Below are 26,712 nucleotides of genomic sequence, written 5' to 3'. Positions count from 1 at the left end.
TTACATGCCGTATTTTTGTATTTCCCTGCTTCAGTTAGTACCACGTGTACCTTGGGTAGACTTCTGTTAGACTCCTCCCAGATTCCAGATGTCCCTGATCTATATAGTTTGGTATGTAGTTCTGCAAAAGCTGCAAGATGCAATGTCAGCCATTACTGCTTCATTTTGCAACTACAATCATAAGACTTGGTATTTTTTCAGGCCTAGGAATTCTCTGTTAGACTACTGAGTCAGCATAGTGTTATCCTAAATTACATGGGTCGTGGTTACTTCTGGGAATTCATAAGAGGTCAGGAAGTGTCCAGGAAGTTATTTAAAAAAAAAAACCAACTCCAGTGACCTTAAGAAAACCAAAAGATTCACTCACATGCCTGGCAGCTATTGAGCAAATAGGGTAGTGGAAAATAGAAGTAATAAACGTTGAAAGGTTAGCCTGAGGCTGTAGCTTCAGGAAGATGTTAAGCTAGCACTGCCACCAAAAAAAGAGCCATCTTTCCTGTTTTTCTTCTTCCCATGTTCTGGTACAGACATTTGGCTGCATGGTGGGCCAGGCGAGGAGACTGATGGAGGTTAACATTAAACTAGCAAGAAAAATGCAGAGGTTGTTTTTAATAGCAGGTCAGTTCACTGCCCACCTCCTCACACTGCTGCACAAGCATAGGGCCTGACGGGACGGCCAGGAATGTTGCAGGAGCTGGGAGAAGCAGAAGGAGCAGCAGTGCTGCCTTTTATTTGGTTGCAGATGAAAATTGCTCTAAAAGTGCTATGGGAGACTGATGGTATGTCAAAAATTTTCAAAGGCAGTTCACGGTCATTTGATTAAATCAACTGCTAAAGAAAACACGTGCTGTCTTGTCAGTTGGAATGGTCAGTGTTGGTCTTCACTTTTCTCTTGTGCTGGGGAGGTATATGGCTTGGTCAGTGCCCAAAAAAACCAGCATTGCAGTTGTATACAGAATCCTCCTTATACAGAACCCTTCTCCCCTCCCCAGTCTTCATCTTATAACCACAGAACCGTTTTGGAGATGGATTTTGTTACAGACGCAGCTGACTTGAGCCAGAGGCCTATTTATTCACAGCTTTTAACTTTGAGGAAGGAACTTCTCATTCATGTAGGAAGTGTAATGGAAGAGACAAGAGGAACTTGACAGCTATTTTTAGGAAAAGATAGTGTTTATCCCAGCAAAACTAAAAAAGATATTGAGACATTACAAACTTTAAACCCAGACAGATTTTTTTTTTTTTAAATTATTTTAAGGTGAATGAGTTTCTTTTAATGTACTTCAATTGCTCTGTCAGCTTGAGTAGTCCTCCACTTACATTGTTATTTCTATGCAAATGGATATTCTCCTATGTGTTGTATGAAAAACCCACTAAAAATTGGAAACTGATAGTGCCAGAAAAATAGTAAACCTGATAAAGTGTTTTCAAATGCACAAAGTGCATTTTGAGCACTTTTTTACAAATAAAAGTAACATTATTGCACAAACACATCAGCATAACAGCTGACAATAGTTTTGTAATAGACTGTGTGATTCAGAAGGAGAGGGTGAGCAGACAAGTAGTGATGGATGTACAGATGCTATCAAAAAGGTTATCAAGGTGGCAAGGTATGAAACCAGCCTGCTTGCTTTGCCTGATTTCAGAAGTCTGGAAAACGCTTGTTTAAGGAAAGCAGAACAAAAAAAGAGAGGGACAGTGAACTAGAAGAAATTGCTCAGTTCAACATGGAGGGCTCTAGCCTGTTGATTATCATGACATTAAGGAGTCTTAGGCAGTGTCCCGCTGAAAGTTTGTGGAGGTGGCCCAGTGCTAAAACACAGGGATAGAAGTAGTTTGTGTGAACTCCTGCTGTGGGGAAAAAAGATAAGTATTAAGCAAAGGTTTGGTGGCAGGTTCAGTAGGGGATCTTGGGTGCAGTTGCATCCTTGGATGGCTTTAGGAGAGCTGTGCAACTGGATTCCAGGAATTCGCTAGTTTTGCAGGAAGTTTCATCCTTGCAGAGATCAGAACTGACACAAAATCATCACTACTCACAGCACGTTGTCAGAAGCAGAAATGGTTGCGACCCTAGAGGCAGAGCCGAAGGGCATTAGGGTGAAGAATCACACAAGTATGACATGCCCAGATGTATCATGATGGGGGGAAATCTGGGTCAGCTGCTGGATGAGGGACTTGCAGCAAGCAAAGCAACAGAGGTTTTTGATGGGAAGTTATGTACAGCTTAGAAGTTGGCATTTGGTACAGTGTAGTAAGACTGGGTTATTTCTGTATAGAAATCTTTCAGTGTCTAATTTCAAACCCACTGAAAACTAGCAAAAATCTGAAGATAAAAGGTAAGTGAAGATCATTAGAAAGATGGTTCACAATAGATCCCTTGACTAGGAGACAGAATGTTTAATTTGTTATCACTTCCTATCCTAAATTTTATATAGGAAGTTACCATGCCACGAGTAGAGAATACAATGACGGAAATTAAAAGGCGGGCAAGCTCTTAGTATAAAGACACAAAACCAAGCAAGCACCTGTTCTGCAGTCAGGTTGTAGGAAGTTTTGTGCCAAAAAACTGGGCATGCAAGTGTAAGCAGCCCGTGTCTGGAAGAAGCAGAGTGATTAAAATCCAGTGCATAAATTTGCCTGAACTGTCTGCCTCTTCTGTGTTCTGGGGCTTCCCCACCATTTGCATTGTGAAATTCATTGCTTAATGCAAGAGTGGCACACTGCTTAAGTGGTTATTTGAAATTTATTTAGAAAAATAATGCAAGCTACAGCATCTTTGGGACCAAAGGCTATTTAATGTGGGAATGGACACTTTCTGGGCTTTGTTGTCCTCAGTGTAAAGGAAAAGGATCTTTAGTAGCTATCTCATTATGTAAGGTATTAAAGATTACATTAGATTTCCACCTAGGCTTTTCAGTATGAATACTGGACCTAACATAGAGAAACTACTACTACACTGAAGAATATATTTTTTAATAAATTCAGGGAAAGCAGACAACTATGTGCACACAACAGAGAAAGCTACGAGGATTTTATTTTCTTCCTTACTCTTCTTGTCTAGTTCTTAAAACCCAAAATGTAGTGTGGTAGATAGAACTGCTTTTGAAATAAAAATTGAACTGAGTCCTTGGAGAGAAAAAGACAAATTTGTGATAAAGAGATTCTTCATAGGTGCCTTTTTCAGATCCTGTAGGAAACCTATTATAAAACTCATTTCAGAATGTGAAGGCTCTGTTGTAATTTTCTGAATCAAATTTATTTAAAGTGTAAAATTGGTTCTGCTTACATCCCTGTGTTCCGAGAAGATTGCTATCTGTCCCACAGGCCCACGTGAAGGAAGAGAAGAGGTACGAAGTTTACTTCCCCCTTCAAGCAGTCCACCCTTGGTGAAGAGGGTGACTGCGGCTCCCAGGAGGCAGACAGCATTCAGGGAGATGGGCAACGTAGTCCCCATGTTGCTAGTCCAGGTCCCACTCCAGGGAAGCCATTTGCAGCAAGTGACTGGCATATGCCACAACCCCCTGTCTTAGTTTAGTGTGAAGGAGCTGGACTCAAATACTGGTTTGCATATGAGGGAAGAGTCATACTGGAATCGTATAGCAAAGAGAGTGTCATCCTGTGACAATCTGGATGCCTTTGCCACTAGGAGTTTTATTCCAATTTCCTAATGGAACAAATCTTGTTTGAGAGCATCTGTTCATTTGCCCTCTTCCCCTTGATTTTTTGGGACCCTCTGGACAGTACCAGCTAGAGTTGACAGAAGAGTAGGGATCTTTAATGCATTTATAGGAACATGGTAGTTCTTTTAAAATTGAAAGCTGAATAGAGGAATATGGCACAAATTAGTGCTCCGAACTGAATGAAAACCTCCATTTTGAGAGGCAGCAGCCAGTGGCCAAGTCACTGAGGTGTGCTGGCCAGGCAGTCAGTACCAGTGTTGCTCTGCAGCAGTCCCAGCACCTACTGTCGCTTTCCCAGCCGTGCGGGTACAGGATACAAGGGGAAACTGGAGCAAGGGGTGGTGGGGGCAGGTAGAGGTCGAGGTGATTAGAAGGGACTGGGAGCAAATCCATGGTTCTCCAAGCTTTGTTAGTTCTGCTGCTTATGAAGCAACTTTTAGAGGCTTTTGGATGCCCTGTTCCTCATACAAAGATTAAATAATTCAGTAATATGCAGATATACATTAAAGTTTTGCATATTTCTAAGCACACAATTCTTTTTTTTCGCTCACCTTATGCCACCTTTGTCAAAATACAAAGAGGAGCAAAAATGTGGAAGTTTATCTTCCTGATTAAGAATAAAAATAAACAGACAGTAGCTCTGGAGTATTTTTGATATCATGATGAAGGCTTCATTTCCCCTTGTATTCCAGTTACCTGAATGGAAGTCGTCTTGGTTAACAAGCAAGAAAGGAATGAAAAGTACTGAAGAGAGGCTGTCTGCAGCTCCCTATTGAAATGCCAGTCCTCGTAGTCTACAGTTCTAGTATGTGCTGTCTGATCCCAAGTGGCATTTGCTGCAGACAAGATCCTAAGGGAGTTTGGTTCAGCCTGGTGAGCTGGAGGATGGGTTGTACTAACATGAAGTTTGTAAACAAGGAAAGGCATCAAATACATGAAATCAAGTTTCTGTGGGTTTGCTGACAGCTCACACCTAGTTGCAATAATATACTTTGCTCTCAGCATCTTCGCCTGTCAGAGGCTGACTCATAGGAAGGAGAGTGCCTCAGAGCAGCTTGGTTAGATTTTAGCAATTGAGCTGTAGACAAGGAAGATTAATAACAGAAATAATACAGAATCATGGGGCATAAGGAGTTTAAAGGGTAGCCTTAAAATAGAGTGTCAGCATAGCTGAGGTTGGAAGGCACTTCTGGAGATCGTCTAGGTCAACCCCCTGCTCTAGCAGGGTCAGCTAGAGCCAGTTGCCTAGGATCATGTCCAGTTAGGTTTTGAATATCTTCAAGGACGGAGACTCCGCAACCTCTCCGGGCAACCTGTGCCAGTGTTTGACCAACCGCCCAGTAAAAAAAAAAGGTAAGAAAAACGTTAGCTATATTCCATTAACAACTAGAGATCCTGGTCCAGTCCTGGTCCAGTGAAATCCCTGCTTTCCTACTTTTCTGGTTGCTGGCCAAATAGCAAGATGCTGTACAGACAGGAGCTTGTAGTCTCGAATGCTCAAGGCACAAGTCGTAAGTTATTGCAGAATGAAGCCACACCACGTCTCAGGCTAGTTTCTTAAAATGCAAACTTACTACTCTATATTTAGAAAGACTTTTTGGAGGGGAGTGCTCTGTAAAGTGTCATTGTACATGGAAGAAAAAGGTAAATGTGGACAGGATAAGAGGATGTCAGGAGAGGCTGAAGGGAACATATTGTGGATGGAGTGACAGCACAGCTGAAAAAGCAAACACGAGTGAATGGTAGCCATAGAGTCTGTTAGCCGATGCCAAAAGACTGGAAGGTCAAAGAGGTATTGTTATAATGCAGTGTCAAGCACTGCTCAAGTGTGTCTGCCTCTCTTGCCAGTGCTCTGCTATTAGAGCAGCATCTCTAGCATAGATGGCTCAGGTAACTGTCATCTCGTCAGCTGGTCCCAGTAATGCATTGTGTCCTTTAACTGGCAGCTTTAAACAGAGAAGCTTTTGGAGGCTTATATATGTTTCTATTACTACCACATAGCTCCCATGCTGGACAGCACTGGAGCAATTTCATTTTCAATTGCCTGTCTTGAAAAACTTCTTTGGGTGATCGTGCTATCAGTCCTTTATTTCTCACTTTCATTGCACTGTAGTCATTTAAAACAAAAGGTATATGTATGTAGACCAAAGATTAAAACAATGAGAAATCTGAATATGTGCAAGGTAACTAAGGTAAATACAGCCCTGGAGATCAGGGCAGGTGGCGTGAGTAGAAGAAAGCAATCAGTTAATGTGTGTTCAAAATTAGAAGATAGCAATGGTGCCTTTTATAAATAAACTGTTACTGTACCATTTGAAATCAGCAGAGAAGCAGTCAGGAGGAGAGAGGGCAGATGATAAATGAATCATTTGCTTGCCTCCTCGAGATTCTTTTCTTTGCCAGCTTGAGATAACAGATGTCTTAAAGATTATGAATTCACCGGAAAATAACGCAAGACAATGGGCAGCCAAGACAGTATTCTGATAGTATAAATATTTTGTCTCAAAGTCTAGAAAAGCTCTTATATCAATGAATGACTTTGGTCACAAACATTTTGGTTCAAGGAGGCTTTCAACCAGGAGAAGCAGTTCTTCTGTATTTGGACTGTAGTCTGTTTTGTTCATTGTGATTCAGCCTTTGGTTACAGGCAAGTCAGCTGGGCATGGGGAAACGTGAAGCCTGATTGTCTGTTGTGCTATACATCAAATATAGTGCTTTTTGCAGAAGATGCCAAAGAATACTTTAACCTGAGACTTGTTACAATAAAACTTTTGCAACCCAAAACAAACATGACAGTCTATTCTTTGTGGGTTTCTACGTTGAGAATACCCTGCGTTTAAAATACTGGAAACAGAGTAAGATGTGAAGTAATTATTCTGACTCAGAAAAGGGAGTATTTATATACTCGCACTTTAAGAAAAAGGCTACTTATATTGGTGAATATTTTATCATTCATGTGGATCTCTGTGCTAACTGAAGTGAAAACTGAAGGACTGACAGTTCTGCAGTGGCTGTCGATACTACGTACTGTGAAAGAAGGGCCCATGTTTGCATAGTCTCTCTGGGTTTATCTGCAAGCAGACATGTCGCCGTGAAGTGCGATGTTCTGTACTGGAGAGGTGGTCTTCAGTCAGGCAGACTCTGTGGCTCTGTCTTCCTCTATTTCCACATACAAATTTGGCTTTGTTCACTAAGCTATTTGGAGTTCAGAGGTCTTTTACATGCATACATACCCATTGCAAATTGATTTGCAAGAGCATGTTCAGTCTCACAGTGACGGCCAAATGGTCATCAGATTTGCTGTCGTCCCAGCTTCAGGTTAAACTTGATCTGTTGAAAAAGGAGATGAAACAGTGCTGTGTTTGCTTTTGCCTGTTACTTCTGAGTCATCCACCTTACCACACTCAGTTTTCTAAGTATAAATACTGTCTTTGTCTTTACAAAAGGTTGTTTAAATTGGAGTTTCAGTGCAGGCTTCAGGTCTCTTAGTGGGTTTTAAGATACTGAACATCTGTGAACACCACAAAATAATAAAACAACAAGATAAGTGATCTAAGACCAGACAAAGAAATGTAATTTACTCAAAAAAAAGAAAAAGGACTTAAGTAATAAGTTACAGGCTTATTTCTGTAAATAAAAAAAGTATGAATTACCTCAGAGGCAAGTAAGTTATCAGATGTTTTGCATGCTTCAGCATCTGTCTTCAAAGGCAAAAGATAGTGAGTTACGCAAAGCTTTACATATATTAATCTTTCCTTGCAGCACAAAGATATCAAGTATCTTTTGTGTGGTGCTTGATCTAAAAATTTGTCTGAGATATGGAGTCCTAGATTTGCTTTTGTTATTTTTTTCATCTTAGGTATTGATAGGCATTTCTTCTACACTTAAATAAAGCTTTCTATGTTACTGAATTACCTTACTCTCTGGTTTTCAATAATGCAAGCAGCACACACTTTATAAGAACAGCCAGGGTTCATATTAGTTCCCAGGTGCTGTTTTTTGTGAAGATATTTAGACTGATATAAGTAGATTATTTAATATTTACAGATGACTATATCAGAGTATACTGTAGCTCTGTAAGCAAACATGCTGCTGCTGTTTATAATGTACAAAATAATTTTAGCCCTGAGGACAAATATGAGCATTAGCCTGCAAGTGGAAGTTGTCTGCAGCTGCAGCTGTACTGTGGGGATACGCATGAATACAAGGCATGACCAAGAGGTGGCCGGGGGCAAGTAGGTTGAAATTCCTCGGTCATGCAAGGGCTGCCTGTGGAATCTGCATACTCCTTCTGTTCCCCTTCTCCAGGCAGCATCAAAGATTAACCAGAAAAAGCTGCTTTTAAAGCAAGATTTTAATGGGCGTTTGTACCTGAAGTAGTCAGGTACAGCACATAATACAAGGGCTTTCAAAAGTGTTGAACCCTTAGTACTGAGGGTTCCTCTGAGCACATCTTGTCCCAATTGCTTGTGTGCCCATGCGCCTTCCCGTGTCCCTTTCTACTCTACGTCAAGAAGCTCCCTCCCAGCTCCTTGTACACCTGCTTGCTGGCAGAGCCTGGGAAACTGAAAAATCCTTAACTTAGGATAAGCGCTACTTAGCAACAACTAAAACATCAGTGTGTTATCAACAGTATTCTCCATACCAGAGAAGGTTATGCTCAGTATATAAACTGGGGGAGTTGGCTGGGAGGGGCAGATTGCTGCTCGGGCATCGGTCAGCACGTCGTGAGCAATTGCGTTGTGCATCACTTGTCTTTTCTTGCGTTGTTTGTTTCTTTGTTTGTTTTTATATTATTTTTGTTGTTGTTAGTATTACATTTTATTTTACTTTAGTTATTACATCGTTCTTATCTCAGCCCACGAGTTTTACATTTTTCCGATTCTTATTACATCGTTCTTATCTCAGCCAACGAGTTTTACTTTTTTCTGATTCTCTCCCCCATCCCACTGGGTCAGGGGCGAGTGAGTGAGCAGCTGCCTGGTGCTTAGTTGCTGGCTGGGGTTAAACCACAACAATGCCAGCACCCGCAACATAAGTCAATAGACATGGTATAATTTAAAAGTTCTGCCTTTAGTGCCTAGTAAGTTTTTTGGAATAAAACTCATGCTTTAAAAGAAATGGTAGTATGTCTGGCTTCCGTCTGTCTGGACTGTCTAGTGAAGTACAGATGTCTGAGATTGCCTGAGAGGCACAAGGTGCAATCAGATCTGCTAATGAGCAAGTTTTTTGAGTTTCTTCATCACTTGCTTCCAGTTTTATTGGCAATGCACTAGTGGGGGGGTGGCATAAGAATCATTCAATGACCGTTAATTTTGTTTGATGCAGGTCTTACCTGGAGGGTTTTACAGGCCTTTAGGAATGCATTTGTGTTTGGATAGATGCTCTTAAGCAAGGCAAACCAGTGGTTGGCATGTGGACTTGCACTAGAGTAGCCAATACTTTGAGAGGCTGAGATGCGGTAGGACTTCTCTAATTTGCTTCTCAGCTTCTGCCAAGGATCTCTCTACAGACCTGTGTAGGAACTCTTGTCAGAGTTGCTGGAAGGTAGTGAAGTTGTGGAGGTGCAACTAAGGAGCTAAACTGTCCTGAAGAACTTTTTCTTGTTAACAGGTGATGTACCAAAGATAAGCTCTGAAACTCAGGGTGGGGGAATTCAGCTGAGCACGCCTGGAAGCAAGATAAAAATCTTAAGGGGGTTTGACATGAAATTACTGGGGTGCAGCATAATACCAACACTATAAAGTTCAATGCTTAAACTAACTTTAGGAAGTGGAATCTTGTTCTCTGGTTTGCCAAGCCAAGTGCCACACTCCTCTTTCTGCAGCACTGAAGAAAATGTGTTGCTCACCACGGGCTGTTTGATTTGTTACTGTTATATGTGTGGTTGGTTTAGCATTAATGATCGTGGTCAAGCACATCCCTTACACTCAGGGCTAAAAACCTCTGGATGTGTTTAGTAGCAGAGGATTTTGAGGTATAAAGCCTGCTTCCCATGAGAACTAAAGGTACAAGGCGCTAATGAGGAAATTGAACATTATACCTTTTGGCTCTTCTGATTAAACACCCTCTTGATAAATTACAGCTTTTTGAATGTGTTAGAATCTTGTGAAAAAGTAAAAGGAAGAAGACCAAAATAACATGATCTGTGTGTGGCACCTTTTGAAAGTGACACTATATTAAAGAACTAAATTGCTAGCAGCCTTCTTACCATGAGCCATCACTTTTAATCGTTCATCAGTTTAATTTAGTAAAAATGAATGCTTATAAATACCACAGAGGCTTGTTTAACTGATGAGAACAACTAAGAAAATAAGGGAAAATTTCTGTGGCATTCAGAGTTTCTCACCACCAAAAGCTAAAGATGCTGCAGAGCTGGCTCCCCTTCTTCTTTCTCCAACATTGCCTGGTGTTGGTGTATGGTGACTTGCTGAAACAGATAGCCTTTTGGTTTGTTTCTTTTTTCCCATTTGTTGCTCAGTTTTGGGGGATAGTGAAATACATCCGATCTGCCTGATACAGAAAGACTTGTCCTGTGCTGGTGGAATGAACTATCCTGTGTGGATACCGTGGCACTATTCATTTCTGAGGATGTTGTGGAACAGTGAATGTTAATTTTCACTTTCAGTACTGAGATACCTTTTGGGAAACCTATCTTCTGCTCAGCTGTCACAGAGCTAATGGTGCCTGGGGCTTCAAAGGGCCAGCAGCAGCAAGAATAATTGATTTATTTAAATTTATCGTATTTACTTATTGCTCTTCTGAACATGTATTCCTGGGCACTTGCACAACCCTCAAATAACAAAGTATAGCATAACATGCCCTTTAAAACGGCAGGTTATTTTGGATTATAGCATTTTCACAATGGTAATTGAGAAATAATAACAAATCTTAACACGAGGAGTGCAATTGAGGGCTCCTCCTGGTGTGTTTTCCTTTTAGCAGAGCTGAAGGACAGGTAGTTGTATAACCTTGCACACTGAGCTGCTGTGTGTCAGCAGCCCAGTGAGCAGCCCTGCCACAGCTCTGTTCACTGCAAGGTCTTGAAAATGTCATGGCTTAATTGCCATGGGAGACACATGCCTGCGTGTTTCTGCCCAAGTGACTACTGGTCTTGGTGTTAGCGTTGCAGAATCAGACTCATTACACCAGACTGGGTGAGACGTTTTCCCAGTTTAGCAGGGCATCTCCTAGCTTCATGCGTTAGCTTCCTAGAATTCAGGATTTGTCTGGGCTTGTGTTCCAAGGCAAATTTAACATAGCTTCCTGTATTTTAGGAACACTGCTGAACAGGAAAGTGAAGTGTCCACTCTGTCTGTGGATGTGTTAATATTTTTTTGTTTAACTTTGTTACCTTTAATTGCTTCAAAATGAGTATTTAAATTGTATAGATATTCTATAGGAAAACAAGATTGTAGGTTAAAAACCTGACTGATGTTCTAAGTGCCCAAGAGTTTTGGGTTTTGTTAAGTGTTGTAGATTTATTGCATGTGTTGATTGTGTAATAGCTGTCACGAGTGCAGCAACCAGAAAATTGGTTGCTGTATTTTTTGCATCTTTCCAACATTTCTTGAGGCATTTGTTTAATGTATGTTGTTACCTGTTGGAGTGAAAATAAAATCTTGACAATGAGGTTTTTTTGCCCTGATAAGAGAGGCTTACCTGAAACTGATGTAGCAGAGGTCAGAGTAAGACCTGCAATGTAATGTCATTACAGAGATTGAGAACCTGTCAAAAAGCACTGATACTCTGGTAGCTAAGAAGGAAGTAGCACCGTTGTTAGCATTCTTTAAGAAAAAGACATACTTTTTAAAGCTGTTTTGGAAAATTTCTTTTTAGTTAAGTTGGACAGAAATCAGCTTCGAGACAGCAAGCTTGTAGTACAAAGTTAGTATTTTTGGAGATTACTGTGTAGGGCTCCATGTGGTTTGATCTAAATGCCTTTATTTATAGAGTGGAGAACACAAAGTCAACTGAATGTGCATGGTGGTTCCACAAATTAGAGCTATTTGCTTTCATTTGCTGTATGTTAAGTGCTACTGTGCATAGACAATTTAAGTGGTGTGAATTATGTGATGGAACATAAGAGAAGTGGGAAAGATGCAACAGCAATTCATGTTTAGTTTTGGTTTAGTCAAATGGTTTCTCTAGAGATCAATACAAAAAAGCAGCAAAGAGCAAAGCAGTCGACCACTATCTCAAAACCTGGCTAACGGGATAATATTTTGGGATTATCCCATGACAGCGTGAGATGTATGCAGAGAGAATAGAAAGAGAAAAGGCCTTTTATGGGCCATTTGCAAATCTTATTGTGTTTCCGTTCTTGCATTTTGAAACTTCATCTGCCATCCAAGAAAGAATATTTCAAATTTGTGTATCTCTTCTTGCTCTTTATAAAAGCTAATTTGTTGCTACAGATATCTATTGCCTGCAGTATTTCTTAAAGCTCCTTATACAGTCATTTTGTATGAATTGTATGCTAGCCAGTGTGACAAACTCTTTTTGTAAAAGAAATCAAAATATACAGGCAAGTGCAAGATCTTGTGTTGGGTAATAGGTCCCCTCATGGCAACAAGTGCTAATTGCATAAGGGGTGGTGGGCCACCCCAGAGCCAGGCGGTGGGACCTAGTGCATGTGGCAGTGAACTAAGTCCCAAAATTACGGACGACCGGGGCAAGCCATTCTGTTGCAATATGCCTTGGCTTGCCCAGCGTTACAATGAGGACAGAAACATTTGCTGCTCCTTGGAATGTACTGCTTGTGAAAGGCACTAGGCGAGAGCAGCAAACTGTTATTGTTGAGAACGGCAAGTGAACGGGTCATTTGGCAAAAGCTGGTGTAAAGGCACCACTTGCTGCTGAGGAATATTTTTGCATCTCTGGAAGCAGGTGAGAAGCTGAGCGAGCTTGTCCAGTCTTTATCAGGACTGTGTAACTGCTTTCAAAGTACATTTCAAAAAGCCTGTTTGAAACTCTGTCACCAAGTTCCAATTTTCATCTTGTGATGGAGCGTTTCACCTGTAATGCTAATCCAAAATAATTATTTACACTGTGAAGTTTAAAAGATACGGGTGCTAGAACTAGTAGCTTTGATGAACATACATATTTTCAGTTCTGCATGTGGTTGAGTTAATGTGTAGTTTCAAACTGTGTTTTACACTTTCCCCCTAAAAGATAGAGTATAAAATATGCAGCTTGTATGGCAAGGCCGAGTGTTCCTGCTGGAGTTTGGACTTGCTTTGTCTAATTTGCTGGTGATGATTTGACTGTGTTCTTGATGTTGCACTTGCAGAAGTTTCTATGCCTTTGATATGCATTTTAAAACTTTCAGACTCAGAAAGAAAAATATTTTGGTGTGTGGTTAAACTGTGCAAGTGTCTTTTGAGTTTGTTTACAGTTACTTTTCTAGCATTTCCTTCTGCTTTGGGTTAGGCTTAAACAATGATCTCTGCTTCACTAGTATTTCAGTTCTGTCTGTCAAATCCACAAGCCTGCCTCCTGAAGTGTGCTCCACTTCTCAGTTAATTAATGGTTTTCTCCTAAAACCATATGACCACTGGTGGTGCCATGTTGCTGTAAGTTGCTTCCAGTAATTACTGCTGTTATGCAAAAGACTCATACACGGTAAATGGCCTGGATATTACTGCATGTTTTTCACAAAAGAATGAATTCAGTGAACAATATGAGGTTTGTTGTTATTCTGACAGAGGCTTTCAGGTTCCTCACAGACAAATCTTGGTCATAAAATTCAGAGCAGCGGCCAGATGGCTGAAACCTGGAAGTGTTGCTGTGGAGTCTAGCAAGGGAAAACCTACTCCTCAGTAGCAGTAGAATATGAACACGCTCAGAGTAATACATTACTAGCAGTGATGGCATATTGCATTGTGGCTTAATTGTGCTTCATGGAGTCCTGCAATCTCCATGATTCAGCTGCACACATCAGTTCATCTGCTTGCCGAAAAACACAGCAGCTTTACACAACCCGTTTGGTAGAGTCCTGGAAGCACCTCAGATATTCCGTCTCCCCTCACCCCTCCTTGCAGTTTATCTTTCTCTTCTCTGGTATATTTGTGTCACAAATTAAAAAACAAAACAAAACCAACCAGCCAACCAAAAAAAAAAACCCCGAGCCAAACAAAAAAAACCCCAACGCTTCCCCCCCACCAGGAAAAAAAAGTATTCACACCCAGCTTACTTCTGTTTTCTGCTAGACAGGGAACAAACATACTTCAGCAGGGTTTTGTTGTCATCCATCCAAAAGCATTCACCCTTCTAACAGCATGTGGGTGATGAGAGAGTTGGAATTGACATGTCACATCCCAGGGCAGAAAAATACTGCCAAAATCCTCCAGGAAAAGAAGGAAATTGGAACTTGACAATTCCGGTGCCTTTTAAAATCAGAATTGTATTTCTGCTAGTGGGTGGATATAAGATGGTGGAGTCCTTGTGTTGTGGAAGATAGTGACAGAATCCACATCTGAAGTATCTTAACACTATCTTCAATATACTTTAAAAAAGCCATTGAAAAAGTTAACATTTTTAATGCTAACTATCTCTTTGCTCTTGATTAGGTAATTTCTGTTTCTCAAAAGCATCTACTGAAGGTAGTAGTTTTAAGAAGAGTTTTTCTCAGAAGTAAGCCTGTAGCTCAACCTTTTTCTTAACATTTGCATTTTAATATACACAATTCAATGATTTATAACCAAAAAAAAGGTGATACAGTAACCATCCAGGCTGGCAGTCCAAATCAGCTGTGCCAGAACTCCATCACTACCACTAAAATCAATAACATGCAACCTAAAAGCATGTATGTAATCTCTTAGTTGTACAATAGTTGCCTTTTGTCTTTCTGCACGTTAAATTTAGAACAGGTTTCTAGCTGAGTCATATCACACCCCAGCTTGTCTGATCAGGAGACGCTGTGCACAGAACCAGTTCCCCCCAGCTACAGGTACACCTTTGAAAGCTGGAAGGATGGGAGGTGCAACTGAGGCTGATGGGCAGATGATGCCGCGTGCAGGGAAATCTGACATAGAAGACGGGAAACTTTTCCTCCAAGTTGTCATTTTCCTCCTAATAGCCTTGCCTGGAAGGGGCTGCTTTGCCAAACGGTTTTACTGAGTTCAGTCACTTTGCGTCTCCTTGAAGGGTGGCCCCGTGGATCTCAGTTTCCTTCCGTGGTTCACCTGAGCCTGCCGCCCAGCAAGCCCGCAGTAGAGGGAAGTCCGTGGGTCTGGAGGAGCTGCTGTGTGCTTTAGCGTCTGAAATTTTTTAGATGTGGCAGAAATGTCCTTAGGCTCCTCATGCTGCAAACCTTGACTTATTCCCCAACCTAACCCATGCAATTTCCATAGCAACACTCCTTTATTAAAAAACAATAATAAGAGAAATCCAGGAACAATTGGGTTGGATTGTTTGTCTGAGCCACAATGATAGTGATACATCTCTTTTTAAAACAGATCCAATTACAAAACTGTGGGACCTAGTTTTGAAGAGATCGTCAGCCATTTAGGTATAACTTTTGTCAGCAGGGAGAGGGATGGACATTTGCTCCATGGGTCTGTTCTCTGACAGTTTTTATTGAATATAGTTTTTTGACTGTATAGCATAGTTGTACTGTGTTACGAAACGGATTGCTGTCCTCGTTCTTTTGTAGTGGGGAAAAAAGCAGATTATTATGTAGAGTTGATGGACCTTCTGTTAGTGAAGTTAACCACGTGGTTTTCACTGACAGGTCAGGCTACAAAGACATTGGCATCAGTGAAAGTAGGCTCTGTACACACCACCATCTAACCTGCTCACACATGCACATATTTATATAAACAGCTGTTTCATGACAGAGGTCTTAAGTTTAAAAAAGCAGTTTGGATTTGAAAATTCCAGTTCATTTTTAAGTAGTTTACTTCCTATCTACTCTGCTGCTGCCGCACTTTTCATCTAACCCCGCGTTGTCAGTGTGTGACCTTTCCTGGGTCCAATGACAGCATGTAAGTACCCGTGTGACTTCTTGTGTAGTGATGCCTCAGCTTTTGGTGCCCCTTACAAAGGTAAGCATTGAAGCCTTGTCGTTGCCTCTTTTTTTATTTTCATTGCTAGTGCCAGAAGGGTGTTTAGCTATCTAGAAATCAGTGCTCTCTCTTGCACGTGTACAGGTGGAGGAAGCCCCTTTATGGTCTCCTGCTGTCACAGGCAACCACAGCATTTTTAGAATCTGATCAAACACCACTCTGAAACAAGTTGGATTTGTGCCCTCGGAGATTTATTTGTTTCAAGTTTCTAAATATATGTTCATTCCTCTTTCCATTTGACCTAACTTTAGACCTTTTAAAGTTAGATGTTGAGGTCTGATCCAGCCATACCAGTAGAAAAAGGCACCTCCAGAGAGTCATTCATCTGATGTGTTTTAGTTGTTTAAATTACAGGGACACTAAGTACCCTCTGGAGGTATTGGGTTCTCTCCACTCCTGAGTGATGGGCTCAGATTTAGACATCTGACTGCGGGACACCTACAACGACATAGGTGAATCTTAGGATGAAGACCAAAAGGAGCTGGTTTAGCAAAGCCTGTTGTTTACCCTGCTAAGCTACCAGGTTTTGCTCTGAGCGAAGGTGTTTGGGGAGTGATCGGAGAAGCAGTTCACCTCTCAGGGCAGAGGGAGCAGTAGCCTCAGGTGGGGTGAGCAGGAGTTGGCAACCAACAGCTGAAATAAGGAGGCAACCAGCATCACTCTTAAGGTGTATCGTGACATGACACCTTCGGCAGTGCACGCGAGGTCCATTCTCTTTCCTCCCTTGCCAGATCTGCAGACGCTTTGTAAGGGTTCGGTGCCTTTGACACAGCCCTTAGAGGGAGCGGAGCAGAGTCAGGCATGCTCGGCAGCACCGGTGTTGACGTCTTGGTGCCATCGCTTCAGATGCAATATGCTTTGAGTCACTGGTTTGTTAGCCCCCTTGTACAGGCACAGAAAATTCTCTGTAGCTGCCTGGTTTGTTTTAAGAATGGACTGCACAAACTAGGCATGTGAATTTTTTTTCCTTCGAGGTTTATTATAACTATGTAAACGGGAGCCAGTGTTTTTTACAAGGGTGAGTGATGTTATTTCTGTATGATAGCTTGTTCTGAATACAGTGTAGCTCGGTTAGTTCCCAGCCTGCAGCTCATAGGTGTTTTGCCTTCAAAACACTTCTGATGTTGTGCCACAGCTACCAGAGATGAAAAAGCCTACAACTGTGACCAGCAGGCAGTGCCGTGTTACCTGCAGCAGCTTACTTGCTACAAATTATTATACGTGGGCCAGTAAAAGTTCACTGATCCTTTTTTTTTTCCTTCTTTTAAGCCTTTCAAAACCCAGTGAGGACTTTGCAGCACACCTTTTCTGATTTTAAAGTACTGGGTTTATTACCTGCCTTTTCACCATGCGGTAACTTCGTCTGCAAGTAACTCAGTTTATGCTCAAGTGTGAAGAAAAATGCAAAAAAACTCCAAGAAAATATTTTCTTCATCAATTTACAAGTAAGAAAAAAATGGATTAGATTAGAAAGTACCTGCAGTATTCATTGCAGAATTGCTGCCCTATATAGTTTAAAATTAACTTTACATCAATTGGTCAGATTACTTACATTTTAAAGGCGCAAAGTACCATTTAGATCTCGGATTACTAGCAGTTAAAGCATAGACTGTACAACACTCTGCAATAAGTGGCAATATTAGCAAAAGGGGAAATGGCAAGAGAAGATCAAGAGTTCAGTATTTCTGTCTAAAATGCTTGTTAGTTGTCTTATAGGTCTTCCTGGTTCCTGACCATGCTGACTTTGGAGTCTTTGTGCTGGTTAAGAAACAGACAAAAAATCGGTGATGCTGGGGTGGAAATATTGCATTTGCAAAACCAAGATTTTTTCTTTACTAACGGTCTTTGTATACACATGGCTTGGTTACTTGTGACATCTTTTCCTGTCAGCTCTGTTTTCTTGGAAAGCTCATACTGCTGTATTACCCAAGTTGCTTTAGCGTAAGAAAAACCAGATACACCTTGACTGTAGAGCTCTTCACACAACTTGTGTTCTGCTCAAGTGCTCCGAACATTAGCATGCACGTGGGGTCCAGCAGCACCTTCTCCTTAAAACCAAAGGGATTTGCTGCTGGATCTGTTGTCTTGCATTAGACCAGAGGGAGGAACTAGTTGGTACATCGAGTCTATGCCTCTTGTTGGCTTGCTAGTCTCCACTTAGGTATTTCTTTAGAGAAAGATCAGGGAGGAGAGGGAGACCAGCAAAACAACCATGAGACTAATGCAGAAAAGTGCAGACTTTCGCTACATTTTCTATACAGTAATAAAAAAACTTTATGGGGTGGGAGGGGGAAGGATTCATACAGTTCTGTTATTAACATCCAGAATTGTGTTTATTTCTTACTCTCTTAGCAATCTTAAAAATATTCTCCAAGAGTCACACAATATTGATTGTTAAATAGGTTGGCAACTGACATCTGTCACATTAGGTAACATCAGCACATCAGTTGCTACTTGATGTTAGAAATCATAGTGGGAATGTTATCTTCAGGGAAAATAGCCAGCCTCTTTTGCACAATGAAAGAAGCATTCGATATGGAAGGTATTTATTATATTCAAGTTATTTTGAACGCAGCTGCGTAAAGTTGTCATTTAGGACCATTTTAGTTTAGACGGTGAAGAACGAACAGTCATCTGTAGGCGGAAAAAATAGCCAATTTGAGCAAGTTTGGTTACATTGCATTAAGGTATTAATTTTAACATTCAAGAAGCTGCCACTCATGCAGGATTGCAGTGGCTGTGAAAAAGACTGTCAGAAAGCCAAATTCAATGGCTTCCTTTCTCCCTTCTTTCTCTAGTTTCAATTAATAGATTAGGAAAAAAATATCTGTAACTTTTTATTAGTGTTCACCCTAGAGCAGGATTATCAAGACATGTTGCAGGGGAAATAGTAGACTGATCATAAGATCCATTCCTGTAATTTTATGTCAGATTAAGGCTGTTCTTGGGCAGTGTTTACACAACTGATTTGGTGTGTATTGAGCATGTTTAACAGTTAAGAGAAATAGCATAAGAGAAAGTACATTTATTTGTGTAGAGTGTATGTATATATGTTTGTGTGGATACGTGTATATAAATAATACAAGATAGTATGGTTTATACATTGCACATCTTTTAGAGAAGAGGGAATAATCAGTGAATCCTGTGTTTTGAATGATTTCTCTCTTCCTACCTTGTCCTCCTCCACCACATTCCAACATGGTCATGATTCATGTCAGTAAGTTGTCCTTCAGCTAACAGAGGCCTTGCAGCAAGCTCTGGCAACTTGATTTAGGGAAGTTCTCTCATCCGCTCTGCTACAAATCATACAACTATAACAATATGTAAGCCAGCGAATCTGGCAAATGGCTCTGGAACTGAACCTTTTCATTTATCTGTCTGTCTTAATACTGTGATGGCAGAAGGGTCAAGTGAAGGGTCTTACTTTTATTCAGAGCTATGAATTCAAGCCTCTCTCCACTCACGCATCCAAAGATGCACCTTCATTCCAGCTTCTCATGGGAGCCTGGACAGCCAAGCTGAAGAGAAAGATGGCTGGTAACATCATTTCCAGTAGCTGGTTGATTATCAAAATTAGCCTGTCTTAACCACACCAACCCAATGACACACCTAGCTTTGGGAGTCCTTTGGAATGGGTTTTCCTTCTGTTTTCTTTAATCCGATATTAGTGCATAAAGACGTACCTTACAAATACGTGTGCATACATACATATATACCTGATGTGTGTGTGTGTGTGTATATCTGTAAAAGAAAAAACAAACAAACAAAAAAATATATATATATAAAAGGTTAGTGAGATAATTGTACACCTGTGAAAGAGTTGTGGAGAAAAAGATACAGGACAAAATAATCAGTTGAGAGCTTATTTCCATACGAGCAAAAGCCACAGGGTTTTGGATCCCTTCCCCAACCCTCCAATTCCTGGATTTGCCTACATCATGTGTATAATTAGCCTAGAAGCGAAATCATAGCAAATACACCTGGAAAGATCCTCTGGGTAAAGTTTGTCCATCCTGTCACTGGGAAGCACAATCTATTACTTAAATTTTGGCTCTTAAATATTATTACAGAAAGGAAAAAATCCCCACAATTTATTTTCATTTATTAATTACATTGAATTATAAAAATAGTTGAGAGAAATAATATGCACCAGAAATCTTTTGTAAAGAATTTGTTGGGGGGGGGATGGGGTGTTTTTTGTAAATTAAGTTTTTTGTAGTTAATTCTTTTCATAAATTTAATTCTAGGCAGATATACTAAGCATTGCAAAAATTCAGATTCTTTTAATAGTGCTCAAAGAATAATATTTCATCTTTAATCATTTCCCCTGGCTTGTGTTTGGCATGGAATTTTGTTTCAGTTTTACAATTTCCCTGTTTCCTTCATTTCCACCAGGAGAGAGAAACAGAAGAAGAAGATGTCAGGTGGCTTTCAGTTACATGCCTCAAAATGAAGATGAACTGGAATTAAAAGTTGGTGACATCATTGAAGTTGTGGGAGAGGTGAGCAGATCTTTAATGGAATATACACACATGCAGTTCTGACATACCTTCTGCATGCTGAGCACTTAGATACAGTGTGTTTTAAGACATAATTTAAACCAGACATTTTTCTTCTCTGATATACTGACGTGTCTGGTTTGGGTTACTGTCGGGGGTGAAGGGATGTGGGTGGTTGCTTATGGATTTTGTGAAGGTTTTTTTCCCCATAGCATTTCTGCTGGTTTTACTTGATCAGTTGACGCTTCTGAGTTCTGTTTAGGCAAAAAGCTTGAAGTTTGTGCTACAGGGCTCTTGACTTTGTATCTCTGAAGAACCAACATTATAGCAGAAGAAGCTTTTCCCAATTTTCGTAAGCCAGTCACAGGGAAGAATTATCTTTACAGAGTTAAACACATTTAAGAAATTTACTTGAAGCCCTCTGGAGTTCAGCCATGACGTTCACCGTCTGTCATCTTTGCCTGTAAATTTTAACAATTTCATTTTAGTTAAAAAAAAAAACCAAGACAAAACAAAACAAAAAACCCCAGCAAATTCTTTAGAGACTTAAGATACATTTATTTTGGGTGGAAATGGATGTGGAAAATGAATGCACATGTCTTAGAAGGACTGGGACCAAATTATGAAAGCTTGGACAGAGATACAGAAATTTTCTTTTCATGGGTGAATGTGGTTGCAGGATCAAGGAATGCTGTTCGCTCCCAATACCTTCATTTTTTTTCCATCAGAGATTTTAGAAATATCTTCTTGAGCTTAATAGCATGAGGACCAAAAGTCAAAATGCTAACATGAATCCTTTAAGTAGAATGCATTCAAACTCATTTAGTCTTTATTCACTTAGCTTTAAAAAGATCTAAGACCTTAGTCTGCTCAAGCAGCCAATAAAAGGTGTGTTTCAGCTTGTATCATTTACTTGTTGGATTTTTTTCCCCTGTGACTCAGCAGCTAGTAAGTCAACATTTATTTTTTTGTCAAGGATATATGATTAGTTTTCTTTTTTCTGCATCTGTGACTTAAGAAATCAGTTCTAAAAGAATATAAATTCTACTGCAATCTACATGACATCCAGCATTTTCTTATGAGAGATTAAATTCTCACATCTGAATGTAAGAAGCTTAGTGATCACTGGTTTTCCTTTAACCTAGCTGTGCATGCTAGCTCTGCGCATCATTCTTCCTGGAATCAGACATGATGTGCCTCTTAACTAACCTTATTCTGTCTGTGAGCAGAATTGTAATGGGGGATGTCAAGGTTGTAAGATATTTAAGAGAATATTTTGAAGACAATGTAAACCTGATATTATAATGAGTTTCACGGCAGCACAAGCCGTTTTCATCGCATAATTTTAAGTATATTTGACCTCACATGACCACACTAATATCTTCCATCAGTTGCCCTACTTAAAACTTTTAAGTCTGTGTCTTTCAAGAGTAAAGTGATAGAATAAAACCCCTTCCTAGTATCCAGCCAACAAATTAACTCTACCGAATAAGTTGTATGATTAAATAATTTAGATGAGACACTAGACTTCTCTTATGAAATGCATCGCTTGTCTTCTCGTAACTTTGAACAACTTAATTATAAATAACAGATTTATTTAAATCCAAATAAGACTGAAAATGTTTGCATTAAAATCGAAAGATGTAGAACTAGGAAAGTGAAACATTCCTGTACTTGCATGTCTGTGCTTATAGTTAGGGGCTTGTTTTTTGAAACCCACTTGGATTGCCGATTACAGACTTCGTAGTCTTAACCTCATAATTGTACCTTGAATTGCTACTGTTGAAGAAACCATTGACAACTTGCGGATTCTAAAGTTTAAGAAAATATATTATCTAGGGCTGCTTTTTTGATTGGCAGTCCTAAAGAATGTCATACTGGAATTAGTTCTACTGTAGTGTGGAAGAGGATTGCTCATGGCTAGCTTGAACCGCTGGCCATAAGTAAATGCCGAAGAACAACAGCTAACACAGGTGAGGCTGTGCCCACTTTGAGTTTACAAAATACCCTGTTCAGTCAGCTACTGAAACATAAGCTTTGCCTCAGGCATCATCTGGTGCATTCATGCGATCCAGGACGTTGTCTGACTCTTCAGGGTGGAACTAGGTCAGCTGGTTAAAGAGGGAAAATAAAGGAATTTAGAGAAAAATTTCTCAGCACCTCAGGAAGTATTGTTGTGACCTGTGTTTTCCATCATGGTTGATACCAAGCAGCTGATGTTGAATATTGGCCTTTACTACTTTCTCTTCTGCCCTTATCATGGTAGTGCTAACTCCTTGAAAAAGTAGGGCAGAATTTTTCTTTTGAAACAGGAACTTTATCTGATGTAGAAGGCGGCACCAACCAATGTACTGACTTCATTGTTTGCCCTTCTGCTTGTAGGTAATGCTGCACAAAGAGTCATTGCACTGAAATAGGATTCACAGTGTTTATGTCATTATACAATGCTCCTTATTTCAAATTATAAATGTTTGACGTGAGGGACTTATTATTTAAAAAATATGGCTTCCTCAGTTGTGAAAATGGAGATTTTTTTGCAAGGGCCAAAATCATGCTGTGTTACTGTACAAAAAACCTCAAAACAACAGCAAAAAACCCCTCCCACTTAGGTGACAATGGGAGGCAATTCTTGCAAAGTATCAATTTTGTTTACCATTACTCAAGATGAAAAACTGGATGATAGCATCTTCAGCATTATTTACAGTGGTTCAGTGGGTAACTGGAACATTAATGGTCATTCACTTTCCATTTCCAGTTGCTCCTTTCTCTTACCTCATCTTTTTATTCATGAGTAGAAGGTCTCAGATTCTCACAGGCAGTATGTTATTGTATCCTTCTAAGAAAGTTGCATCAGTTGAATTAATTTGTTTTAAATTGACTTAGATTAATAGTTTCAGATCTCTGTGGATTTCTGTTTAGTTGAAAATAAATCAATTTCTAACTGACTTAAGGCAAACTAAAACAGATACTGTTTAGATCAAAATACGGTCGATGTATCTTTATGCAGGTATTTAGCAAAAAAAGTGTTTAAAATGTCACTTATGGTTGACGACTCATTAAACTTCTCCTGTTGCAAAGAAAAGCTGGTTCCTGTTGTACTGTGCTAATTTGGCTTCATCCTTAAAGAAATGGGTTCTGCTCCTCCTCGAACCCCTTGAAGGACACTGCCTCCAGCAAAGGGTTGGCAGAAGGGAATGTAAGTCTTCTCCTCAGCTGCCTCCATCAGTGCGCAAGCGTGTTTCCCCAGACCCCCCGTGAAGACGGGTTACACTGATATCACATGGTGACATGCTGAGGATGCGGATGTCTTCCCTTCTCCCACCTCTGCTTCAGGGTGCTAACCAACACCTGAGGTGTAGTAGCATCTAAAGCTGCCCCAGATCCTTCTTCCTGGTGCCAACAGATTGGATAAGATACTTTTTGAAAGGGTTTTTATGTCTGTGGTTGTGGTAGGTACAATTGGAAGTTCCTGGTGTGGCACAAGTGGTTTGGGGCTGTACGGTGAATTGACACAACAGCATCAGCAAGCATGAGTTTTGAGATACTAGGCTTGTCACCGGTAGATATCCTTGGAGGCTGTATATGTTCAGAATTCACAGTTCCTTCCTATTTGTTCTGAATAGCCAGAAATTAATGATAATAAGATCAAGCATTCATCACAACAGATAAAATGGTGGTTGTTAAACTAGAAGTTCCTATGACTACACAGACACTGATACCCATGAGAAATTAATTAACAGACTTAAATTAAAAGTACATTTGAAACTAACAAGAGAAGCATTTTCATCATTGTTTATGTTCACATTTAATGCGTGATTGATAGTTTTTTGCTTGTCATTTTCCTAGCTCATTAGCTATAACTCTAATTACAGTTGTCCCAAAATACAACTGTAACTAATTGTCTTATTAAATGCAGATAGCTGAATTCCAATTATATTTCACCCTTAGACTTTCACAGAATGCCAGACAATTAACCTGTAGCATCAGAGTAAGGACATTTGGCGTGTCATTCAACAGTTTTGAGCCTGCTTTTATTTGGGATTAGTCTGTTGTCGTGCTGCTATATACCTTGTGGCCTCATCCTGCTGAGAAGTCAGTTTTTTGGCAATGTGTGGTACATGGAGTTAAGCTCACAACTAAGTCTTTGACTGAGCCATGCTGTAATACCACTGAGCTTATTCTTTGACTTTTAGTTAACATTGCCATATATTACATGATCAAATCCTGTAACTCATTTAAAATTATAAAAATGCAGACTGAATTTTTACAAATCTCTTGCTCCTTTGGGACAAGGTTGATGGGGCTTTTTTGTTGTTGTTGTTACGAGATAAAGTGGTTCAACCCATTTATAAGAACAGGATAAACACTGAGGATTGAGCTGGACTTTCCTTACAGTAACTTCTTTTGACAGCTGTAGAGTTGAAAGGGGAATATTTAATAGTGGCAAGGGGATGGTCTGTGCCACAAGTACAGAACTGTATAATACTGCAAGAAAAGAGCTGGGAATGAATGCTGGGGTTCCATGTCCCTCTGTTACTTTTCTGTGAAATGCTGTGTTTTTCCTGATCCTCTTCCAACACAAGGACTTCTATGGCTACTGCTTGTTTGGTTAGTTTATGTGGTAGGATGCTTTTTTTGTGGAAACAAGGGTGCTTATAGGATCATTGAAGTTCTGTGTGATTGGTTTCTTTGCCCTTCAGTTTCTTACTTAGAAGATGATGTCAAAAAAACCCAACAAAAATCCAAACCACAAAGAACAAATGAAAAAAAACCCAAAGCACATTTTGACATTGTAAAATAAAGAACTCTGAAGCTGAAAAGATCGCCTAATACAAGGTACTTGTGCAGTTTTTAATTCTTCCCTTCTGCACCAGAGTTATCAAACAGCTTCCAGATGTGCTGTAGCAGAAGCCCAAGGGCTGGTTGACGTCTCATGGGTATGGCTCTCTCTGAATGCACTCCCAGAATAAGCCATCAAGTGGCACTGTAGGCACCATCTTCTGTTGAGGTCTTGTTTCCAAAATTTCTTTTCCCATTGGCAGTGAATATGATTTGTTTATTTTGCCTCTTGGGAATCTGTGTTTTTAATTTCCTTTCAACATACAATTGCTTTTGTCCTTCAAGCTCAAGATCTTCCATTAGAATTTATAAAAGAGAGTTTTTTCCTTTGCTTTCTGTGCTCTAGTTCCCCCTAAGCAAAAGAAAATTTGTTGACCTTGGGCTTCTTTCCTTCCTGTTGCTTGCCTCTGGCATTGCTTTTATTCCTGGGACTGTGTTTTAGTTTTAACAGCCCAGACAGACTGTTGTGATCCAGGGAGACTTTCTTCCATCTGAAACCTTTGCTGACTCAAAGCCTCCCTCATTTGCCCCAGCTGAGCTCTAAGTAGTCTGTCAGCCTAACAGGCAAAGCTGGAGGTTGTAGAAAAGCTTGTGGAACAGGCAGATACAGGAGGTTATTGGAAATATACTTTAGGTCAGAGATTCCGAAGAGCGGAACATTTTAATCATTTAACAGCTTTAGCCTATTATTTATATAGCAAGGTGTAAGCAAGCAGCTGTGGCAGTCCTAGATATTCTGGCAAGCGACTGCTGGTAGTTGGCCTCAGCATTTCCTGCTCTTCTGGGGTATCCCATCCTGGAGTTACAGGGATGGGCGCCCAGTTCCCTCGAGGGAAGGTGCTTCTAGGCTTGTAGCAGGAAGGTTTGTTGCACTGCAGGTTCGGCTGATGCTCCCTCTGACATTCCTTTCTTTAAGGGGAGGTGCTGCACGTTGTATTGGCCACGAAGAGAAAACCTAAAGAATGTAAAGAGTAACATTTCCTCGCTTTTGGAATATCTTAATCTTGTAGTCCTAGTGACCTACTAAAGGGATTTTGTTTTCTTTGGTTGCTTTACCGTTACAGAATAAAACTGCCTTTCTGGTCTGAAATAGAGCTATTATCTTTGCCTGAAGGCTTGGACTGCTGTCGTATTATTTTTTTTTTTATTTTTTTTTTTTGTACGTTAACCATGGAAATAGGCTGAGATCAAGAAATTTTTGTTGATTTTTAAGCAGCTTAATGTCCTAACTTGTGTATACCCTTTTGAGAACTTCTTGTTTGTGTGTCTGCATGTCTCACCCATTGAATTCTCTGTGTTGTTTTCCTGTCTGTCCACTTCCATGGTATCTATTTTGAGCACTTTGTTATGATTTCTTATTTATATTATTATTTGTAAGTAAAATTAACTATTACAACCTCTTACTGTCTTTCTAGTCTGGGTTATTGTAGTGTGCTGGGATCTCACAATTTGATTAATCACTTTCTGACAAAGTAAACCAGTATATTTTGAATTATTTTCATCTGTATTTGGTTTATAGTTTCCAAAAACCTTATTTACATCAAAAAGGGCTCTACTGATTGAGTAATTGTCCAGGTTTTGGCTGGGATAGAGTTAATTTTCTTTCTAGCAGCTGGTATAGTGTTA

General features: G+C 40.1%; 1 protein-coding gene across 1 annotated transcript in view; it reads left to right on the top strand.

The window, feature by feature from the left end:
* Positions 1 to 26,712, top strand: part of SH3KBP1 (SH3-domain kinase binding protein 1) — a 218,823-nt gene that overhangs the window by 86,792 nt on the left and 105,319 nt on the right. The window contains exon 4 of the mRNA XM_010571263.1: positions 20,144 to 20,250. Within this exon, the coding sequence (XP_010569565.1) occupies positions 20,144 to 20,250 (107 nt within the window). The remainder of the gene's footprint in view (positions 1 to 20,143; positions 20,251 to 26,712) is intronic.

This window comes from Haliaeetus leucocephalus, unplaced genomic scaffold, assembly GCF_000737465.1.
Source record: "Haliaeetus leucocephalus isolate CR32 unplaced genomic scaffold, Haliaeetus_leucocephalus-4.0 Scaffold317, whole genome shotgun sequence".
Classification (NCBI taxonomy): domain Eukaryota; kingdom Metazoa; phylum Chordata; class Aves; order Accipitriformes; family Accipitridae; genus Haliaeetus; species Haliaeetus leucocephalus.
The sequence above is the reverse complement of the archived record's forward strand: the minus strand, read 5'-3'. Positions and strand labels throughout refer to the sequence as shown.